Source organism: Helianthus annuus, chromosome 15 (assembly GCF_002127325.2).
Source record: "Helianthus annuus cultivar XRQ/B chromosome 15, HanXRQr2.0-SUNRISE, whole genome shotgun sequence".
In the NCBI taxonomy this organism is placed as follows: domain Eukaryota; kingdom Viridiplantae; phylum Streptophyta; class Magnoliopsida; order Asterales; family Asteraceae; genus Helianthus; species Helianthus annuus.
The window spans coordinates 22970240-22980084 of record NC_035447.2 but is presented as its reverse complement, the minus strand read 5'-3'; the positions used below and the strand labels follow the sequence as shown (position 1 = coordinate 22980084).

General features: G+C 35.8%; 1 protein-coding gene across 1 annotated transcript; it reads right to left on the bottom strand.

The window, feature by feature from the left end:
- Positions 1–6109: 6109 nt before the first annotated feature.
- Positions 6110–7962, bottom strand: LOC110910988 (7-ethoxycoumarin O-deethylase). The gene is made up of 2 exons (XM_022155556.2): positions 7051–7962; positions 6110–6926 (listed from the first exon to the last, which is right to left on the bottom strand). The coding sequence occupies exons 1-2, from the start codon at positions 7921–7923 to the stop codon at positions 6318–6320; spliced, it is 1482 nt and encodes a 493-aa protein (XP_022011248.2). The 5' UTR covers positions 7924–7962; the 3' UTR covers positions 6110–6317.
- Positions 7963–9845: the final 1883 nt, after the last annotated feature.

Genomic DNA, 9845 nt, shown 5'->3' with positions numbered 1-9845 from the left:
CACAAACAAAAGAAAGGGATGGGTTTGTTGATTTGGTCTACGTAATATTAACAGGAAATAATAAAAGAATAGTATTGAGCTTGAGTTAGCTAGTGGGTTGAGTTGCAAGAAAATTTAATTTGGGCATTTGACCTGTGGCCTAACAAGAACCGATAGTTGGTTGAGTTACAATAAAAATTAATTTCGGCATTTGACTTGTGACCAAACAAGAACCGAATAGAAAAAAAAATAGGTCAACGATAATTTTTGAGGGGGGCACAACAGTCGCATGGGGCTGAATAGGAGGTACCATAGACGGGCAACAGGTTTTGTTGTTTTGCATGCAAATCAAGGAGATCACAAGAGACTTTAGAGTTGTCGGCGTTGAACACGATGCGTATGACGACTAAGTTGCATGATGAACGGTTCGTTTAGTTAAACATTTGAACTTTCTTTGGTTATGTTTTTTTTTTTTTTTTTTTTTTTTTGGCAGAAATGTATCATATGCTCTTTGGTTATGTTTTTGGATTTGTTTTTTATTAAACATTGTGAACAACTTGATGTGCTGATTTAAACTAATTGTATATGTTTCAATTATTTGTGTTTTATCATTCGAATTTGCATTCGATCGGTTTCCTTACGTGGTGAGCAATTTGATAACTAAGGGTGAAGGGGGTGCTCACCTAATAGGTGAGTCCCCTCTCTTACGTCAAACCAATCCCCGTGTGCCACGTCAACTCCCCTCTTAAACTCCCCTAACACCCCCATTTGATGGCGCCACTCCCCTATTAGGTGAATTGGTTTTTTTTAAAAAAAAAAAAAAAAAAAAAAAGGAAAGCATTGATTGGTTGAAACAAAGCTGGCCCCACCACCTTTCCCCTCTCTCCTTCGGTAACCCCACACCGTTTTCCACCCTCTCTCTCTTCACCGCCTTTGTTGGCGGCACAATCCCGATCGGGATTTCGACTCACCGAAGGGGTTGCCCGAAGGCACCCCGTACCCCCTAAGTGGGGTATTTGACATCAGTAATTGGGTAATTGGATTGTATGACTTATTATTAAAAGCTTGTCTTCAATATCACTTCAACTTATTAATCCCACGACCATGCTATCCAATTAACCAAGCGAGTTTTGTGAAAAACCTAAAACCAGAAATCCGGAGGATGTTGCTTTCTCATATATTGTTTTTATTTTAAATTAATGTAGTTATTTTAGTTTAAATAAATAAATAAATGAAATGTGTAATACTAACCACATGCTCCACGTGGATATGATACCCTACTTACCCTAGCTACCTAGGTTATTTAGGTTTTTGCATGACCCCAACGATAGGTCATTAATGATCTAATCGACTTATAGATCGATAACCATAGCTCTAATACCACTGTAAATTCGTGTGAAGGATCGAAATCTAGATTTTAGTGATTGATTTGGTAACAATAAGAGAGTTGAGATAAACACTACCACAAAAGACAATCGAATAGTAAAATGTATTGATAATCATCACAACTTCGATTGATTATCGAAAGAGGTTACATTGTGACAAACCTGAGAGATCAAGTGTGATCTCCCTATCAAACTTCCTACAATCTCAACGAATGAGCCGATTATATATATAGGCTACTCCCATTCGCTAACATCATCCTAATGAATTGGAGTCGTTCGATAATCACTAATCGACTGTTAGATCGATAATTGTAGCTCTAATACCACTGTAAACTCATGTTAAGGATCAAAATCTAGATTTTAGTGATTGACTTGGTAACAAGAACATAGTTGAGATAAACACTACGATAAAAGACAATCGAATAGGAAAATGTGTTGATAATCATCATAGATTCAATCAAATACAAAAATGTATTGTGACAAACATGGGAGATCAAGTGTGATCTCCCTATCAAACTTCCGACAATCTCAACAAATGAACTAGTTATATATAGGCTACTGCCATTCGCTAACATCATCCTAACGAATGGGAGTCGTTCTCTTATCACTACATGCGAATGGCCTTCCAAGACACACCTAGCGAATTGACCAATTTATTCCATTTTACGCATATTCAATGTACGACTCATCCTAGTCTATTCGCACAGTAGAGGACACACTAAAATGAATTAACAAAAAACCTACAAAATATTTAAAAAAAAAAAAACTTTTTTGTTTAAACTGAACCTATGGCAATGACATGTCGTCACCGTAGGCCAAAAATTATTTGTTTGATTTGACCCCTATGGAGACGAAAAGTCGTCGCTATAGGGTGGAACTTAATCTAATAGAACATTTTTAAGCAATAAAAGAAGACCCCTATGGCGACGACACACTGACACTACATTGTAGAAATATATTGATCTATTAAAACTTTTTAAGCGATAAATCTTTTTGGATGGCCATTTGGTGAGGACATGTCGTCTAAAGGTGACACTTTGGCGACGCAACCTTTGCTAGCGACCATTCACTACTAGAAAAGTGGTCATTTTGCTACGGAAATTTCCTATGCAAAAAAATGCGTCACAAATTCTGACACATTTACTACGCATTTCCTACGGAAAAAATATCTTGATTTTTTTGGGCAATTTGTGACACAATAGTGATAAATATACTAATTCTAAGTATTGTGTTGGAAATGCGTAGCAACTTGCTACGCATTTCCGACAGAACCATTATTTATTTGTTGGAATTAGATTTATATGTTAAATTCATTTAAATATTAATTGTTGCGTCAGAAATGCGTAGCAACTTGCAACGCATTTATGACGAATTATTTATTATTATACTTAGATTATATTTTAATGTTTAATCAGCATTATTATTAATTATTGCGTAGGAAATGTGTAGCAACTTGTTACGCATTTGTGATGGAAAATTTATAGTGTAGGAGATGTGTAGCAACTTGCTACGCATTTGTGATGGAAAATTTATTATCATATTGTGTAGGAAATGTGTAGCAACTAGCTACGCATTTGTGATGGAAAATTTATTGTGTAGCAACTTGCTACGCATTTGTGATGGAAAATTTATTACCATATCGACGTTTTTCCCGGCTACTTTAACTGTTTGGTTTTGATGGTGAAGACGATTTGCTGTTGTTGGTAATGTTGGTGGTTCGGATACTTTCAGATCGATTCAGGTTTGGTTAAAATAGATGACATCAGCTTCATGATGGTTCCAGTTTTGTTTCGGCTCGGGTCACGGTTCGGTTCAGGTCAGATTTAACGCTGGTCAATCTGTGTATACCTTGTTATACATTTGTTTCGGCTCGGGTCACGGCTTGGTTCAGACTCAGTGGAGGCAACTAGTTTTATTATTACCATATTTCGTTATTACCATATAAACACGTGATGGAGGCATGTGGTAAATAAATTACTTTCAAATATAAACACGTGAGCCAATCAAAATGCTGTGACAATCGGTAATTTACGGCTCTTAATTTCTCGCAAAACAAGCATTAGAACGATAATAAATAGTGTGTAAGGCGAACGTTACCTCTGTTCATGTTCTTTTATAAACTGTTCGCCGAACGTTTGGTTCGTATACATCCCTAATTATTATATAACTATAATACATTTAATTTTTGTAAGTATGTTTTGGAATTAATAAAATTAAATCTTATTTGATAGTTGTAAATAAAAAGAATAACGAAACATATTTATACATTATAAATTATCAATATGTTGATGCATTGAGTAGTTGTACTCTATACTTAGGGAGATTTAAAAAAAAATTAATATAAATACACTTTAATTATGATTTATAAAAACAAATTGATATAATTACACTTGTAATGTGATTTATAAAAACAAATTGATATAACTAGTTTATAACAAATTTAATATTTAAAATCTAATTACATGACATATAGTTTATGAAAAATGTGATTTATAAAAAACTGGATATAATTTATGGGCCACCATATTAATAATAATAATAATAATAATAATAATAATAATAATAATAATAATATTTTTTTCATTAATAAACTAGTTATTAATAATAATACAAGTAATAGATTTCAATTTTCTAACTTATGAAAAGGATAATGAAGGCACAATGTTTTACACATAATTGAGCCAATCAAAAGCTTTAGTTAAACTTCACACGGATCACCATCCTACGGTCCATTGCTCACCTAATTTTTAATCCAACGGTTTAAAATAACCTATAGAAACACAAAATAAATAACCTCTCAAACACCATTCTGGTCTCTATTTTCAGATCTCCAAATGGGAACAAAAGCCATTGGCATCTTCACCATTCTGGTCTCTATTTTGTTCAACATTATGATGTCCATCATGAGATGTAGTTGTTGTTATTGTGCTTGTTTTCAGATCTCCAAATGGGAACAAAAGCCTCCCACTCGAACTCTCATGGATGCTACTTCCATAGTTGTTATTTTGTTCACCATTTCCTTCCATTCCATCCAAGGAAAAATGAAGCGATGGTGTTAAGAAAGTAGTGGTGTTGATGCAGGAGGTACAACCAGATCAGGAAGGTTCTTTGACATTGAAGAATAAGATGAAATGGAAGAAAATGATCTCTTGCTCTTCCTTGAACCACCACCAACAGGAACATTTCTAAGGGACCCACCTTCTGTCCAATACCTTCTACAAGTCTTGCAAAAGTATCTTGGTTGTGAGGAATATGTAATTTTATTTTCTTTATGTTAGTAGATTTTATACATTTTTTGTTTGTAAATTTGTATAAATTTATGATTAATGTTATTGAACTTTTATAGTTTTTAGTTTTATTTGCTTTTGTATCCGATCTCTCGGATGTTTTATAAATAGAATAAAACTAGAAAAAACATTAAATTTCGTGACAATTGTGTAGCAAAAATAAAAAAATTAACTTCCGTTAAATGGGTAGGAAAATGCGTAGAAAAATGTGTAGCAATTTCTGACAGCCCTTTTCTGTCAGAAATGGATAGGAAAATGCGTAGAAAATGCGTAAAGAAACCAGTTTCCTACGAGTGGTTTAACTACATATGCATTTCGTCACAAATTCGTAAAAAAATAAATTTCGTGACAATTGTGTAGCAAAAATTAAAAATTAACTTCCGTTAAATGGGTAGGAAAATGCGTAGAAAATGTGTAGCAATTTGTGACCGCCTTTTTCTGTCAAAAATGGGTAGGGAAATGCGTAGAAAATGCGTAAGAAACCAGTTTCCTACGAGTGGTTTTCCTACATACGCATTTCGTCACAAATTCGTAGAAAATCGCGAGTTGTGACGCATTTCCTACGGAAAATGGTGTCAGAAATTTTAATTTTTCTAGTAGTGATTTACTCTATAGTTCAAAGGAACGTCAAATGTATTGGTGATTGTCATCGCCACTGTGTATGTCGACAACATGTACATCCTACAACGACGTATGCTATCGCAACGACATATGTTGATGCTAAAAACATTTTTCCCTATAGTGGATGGTAATGGGTCGGTATTGGTAATTGCATTCGGATACTTAATTATAAAAATGGTGCACCGCACTCGTTAGATACCCGTTACTCTTTACGCATTGGGTTCGCGGATATACCCATTTATGGTCATATGTGGATGAAGTTTACTCGTTTGGATGTATATTGAGCTCGTATCGGCCTGGCTCGTGTATACCCTAAAATATCCTCAATTATGATAGAAAAGAGGTTTACAAAGAGAAGATGAGAATGAGGAATCTGATAATCGAAACTATAGATGAAATGGGTTGGTAGGGAGGGTTGAGTGACGATGTTATATATTGTTTGTACAATTATTTTTACCCCTGAATACCACCTAATGACCTGAACCTATGAGGATTTGAACCCACACTACTTATGTTCATGATGATCAAATCTTTTAGGAGTTTTTCCTATAATGGTGTTGAGGAAAAAACTATTTACCATTTTAGTGTTTCTTAAAAACTATTTACCAAAATAGTGTTAAGGAACACCAAAATAGTAAATAGTTTTTGTCTCAACACCATGATGGGAAAAACTCATCTTCTAGTCGAGTCATGCACGTCGAGTAGGGTTGCCCGCCAGTTCTTTTCGTCTTTTTTTATCTCATAAGGAGTTAACGAGTTGAGTTAATTAAGACTACACTAGTTATAACTAAAACAATGATCCAATAATTATCTACTACAATTTTTGGTCAGATAAGCAAAACATCTGGCGGTGAACAAATTAGTTTTCCAAATAATAATAATCATCCACACAAATTCAAACAGAAAATACACGTCCATTATCACTCTCCTGAATATTATTTTCACTGACATGTAACTGATAAAAAGAAAAAAAGCAAGCATCTTACGTAACTGAGGCTAAAAGGATGATGATGGATCCTTAAAATATCATGTGAATGAGTGGATGCTACTTAATTAGGGCTGGAACCACACAGAGGGGTTTCGCCTTCGTTAAGGTGATTCCAAATTTCGCAGTCATGTCCAAAGTCTCGTGTTTAATTTTTGGGTCCAAATTCCAGTCGAAGTTATTGAGTAATGACCCCAACATGATAGGGACCATACGGGTTGCAAGGGGCAAACCTGGGCATATTCTTCGTCCAGCACCAAACGGGATTAGATCGAAATCTTGACCTCGAACATCAAGCATAGACTCCAAAAACCTTTCTGGCTTGAACTCTAGCGAGTCATCCCATATGGTTGGATCTCGTCCTATGGCCCATGCATTCACAAGCACTTGTGTACCCTCTGGGATGGTGTATCCATTGAGTTGTACTTGTTTATCAACTCTTCGAGGTAGGAGCAAGGGGGCTGGCGGGTGCAGTCTTAAGGCTTCTTTCACAACGCACGATAAGTAGGGTAGCCTCAAGACATCATCCTCTTTTACGATTTTACCTTTTCCAACAACTTCTTCAAGCTCTTCTTTTGCTTTAGTCAATGTATGTGGGTTGTGTAGTAGTTCTGCCATGGCCCATTCTAATGTAGTTGAGGTTGTATCAGTGCCGGCGGCAAACAAATCCTAGACAATCAAGTATATGTGTTGAAGCAACATAGAAAGAATCAATAAATAGTTGCAACTTATAAGAATATATACAGATTCAATTAAAATTTAAAAATAAAAAAAAAAAAAAAACGTTACTCACCAAAACCAAACTCTTTATGTGTGTATGATTGATCTCATTTGGGTTATCTTGAATGAATTTCAAACACACGTCCAAAACATCATCTTGCTCAAATTTTCCCGTTCGCAGCCTCTCTTCTATTAACTCATCAAATATCTCAAGTACCTTCTTCATATTACAAGTCATTCTTCTTCTGATTCCTTGAGGATCTATCTTCTTCAACACCGGAAAAAAGTCCACAAGATTTGGCTTTGCAGCGTCTTCCATAATTTTACCAATCGCGTCCTTAAACTCTTTACCTGAATCCTCATACGGGTTTATTACATCCTTGGAAAAAATAGTGTTGGATAAAAGATTCAGCGAGGTTCTGAAAGCAGCCCGACCAATGTCTACATAATCATTAGATAGACTAGCTTTCCGGCAGTATGCTATTAGTTCTTCAACTTTCTGGCTCCTCAAGTGTTGGTTAGCTTCAAGGGATTTGTTGGAGAAGATATTGGAGTTGAGGATCCTTCTGAGGGTGCGCCACTCAGTGCAAACAGGGAGCCATGCGACAGAGTGGCCTGCATGGTTACAAGCATGCACCGCGTCAGGGGCATGGCGTGCGGAAAAAGCTATATCTTGTTTTTGGAGTACTTGTTTGGCGGCAGTGCGGGAGGAGATGACAACTGTGGTGATGTGACCAAGTTTTAAGGACATTATTGGGCCATGGATTTGGGCTAGTTTGGCTAGGGACTCGTGTGGTTGGTCTCCAAGCAATTGGAGGTTTCCGATGATTGGCCGCCATGTTGGGCCTGGAGGCAAGTTCCTGGTTCTACCAACACCAAGAACTGAGAATGTGGCTCGGATAAGGATGTAAGATAACAGCAGACTCGCAATAATTAGAAACTCCATTTTGTGGGATATGTGGCTGTGTACATGTAGGTTGTGTTTCATTTATATACACCATGTTAAAGTAAAATGCATACTATCCATTTCTAGTTTGACACCATGTGAAATTAAAATGCATACTAGCTAGTTTAAATTTAAACCACACATCCATTTCTAGTTTGAGTCTTGGCGATATGTAAGGACATCACAAAATTCATTGATGTTTGTCTTCAACTATGTCTTACTTGTACTTTATTTGATGGAAAAATAAAAAACAAACACCACATTTTTTATTACATTTTTAAAAAGGGATCTCCTATCCTACACCACCAACAAAGTCAAATACGCCACTCTAACTAAAACAATGTTTTAAAAGTATGGGGCTACGATGTACGCTCTAACTTTTAAATAGTCATTCAGTGCACCTTCAAATGATCGTCCAGTCAAACGGCTGTTTGAAAACGGCTGTTTGAAAACGGTGTGGGATTACTTGTATGACATGTGTATAGCAAGCCCTTTTTTGAAATATACTAGTGGGATTCAGTTAGCGTGTTGGGCCAGGAATTCAACACGTATCGGTTTGGAGCTACACACTATGGTAACCAAAAGAACACTTAAAAAATAAAGTCATTGACCAAAATAATATCTACACGTGTTCGATTTGTTATAACAACTCAATTCTACACATCAAAACATAAATAAAATAAAAACATTACGTCGTAATTTTTAAAAATCGTAATCTAATGAACTTTAACCTGAAAGATCATAGGCCATATGCGTTTTATCTTCTTAACTAGTTTTATGCCCCCACGTTGCAGGGCGAGGGATGTAAAACTGTGCTATCAACTTTGGGGAGGGAAGCCTAGACGTGCGCTGAGTAGGAAGACAACAATGACTAAAATCTTGAAAAAAGCGTAGACGTGTGCTAAGTAGGAAAACAACAATGGCTAAAATCAAGAAAAAAAGCGAGTTGTCAAACTGAACTTTAACAAAAAGACAAAAGAGTTAACTTCCATTTTGCTCCCTGTGATTTGGTCATTTTGAATGGTTTTGCTCCAATAGTTTAAAAATAGTCATTTTCCTCCCTGATTTTTTGAACTTATCGTCATTTTGCTCCTCACCTCTAACTCCATCCAAAAAATCCATTAACTAGAAGGGTATTTTGGTAATTTTATAGATAAAAGCAAGGGCATGTAAGTCTTTTTACCTAAATAAACGTATAACTTGTTTATTTACATGTATATAAGTAATTATTTTCTATCCCTCATCTTTCCAATCACTCTTTCTACCAGCCACCACCATCCACAACCATCCACCACCACCAGCAACTACCACCTGCCGACCACATCTACCGCGACTTTTAACTAAACGTTTTAATTGAGTTAGAGCTAGGGAGTAAACTACCGAAATACCCTTACTTTTAACTGAACGTGAGTTAGAGCCAGGGAGCAAACTGGCGACAAACTCGAAAACCGTTAAACTGACCAAACCACAGGGAGCAAAACGAAAGTTAATTCAAGATAAAAAAAAAAACCTAAGGGCCAAAACTGACCACAAAACAAATTTTGTTGGCAAAAATCAAAAGACATCAAAAGACGTTATGATGTATATATATATATATATATATATATATATATATATATATATATATACTAGTCACTTACCCGCGCGATGCGGCGGGAGTGGCGATTTACAATAGGATACTCGTTTACCGTTAGTTTATCCGTCGTCTCGTGATATATCGTATAGTACTTAAGTTAGTTTTCTTATTCTTCATATGTTGGCACTCGTTTTTCTGTTAGTTTATCAATTCTTTGGCGATATACCTTTGTTTATTTTTTAGTCGTAGGTTCGGCGTGATCTATCTACGCCTTGAATGCTTTTGGAATTTTTGAAGTGAGTACGAAGAAAATTTAAGGTTGTTAGATACGTTTAGCCAATTTGTT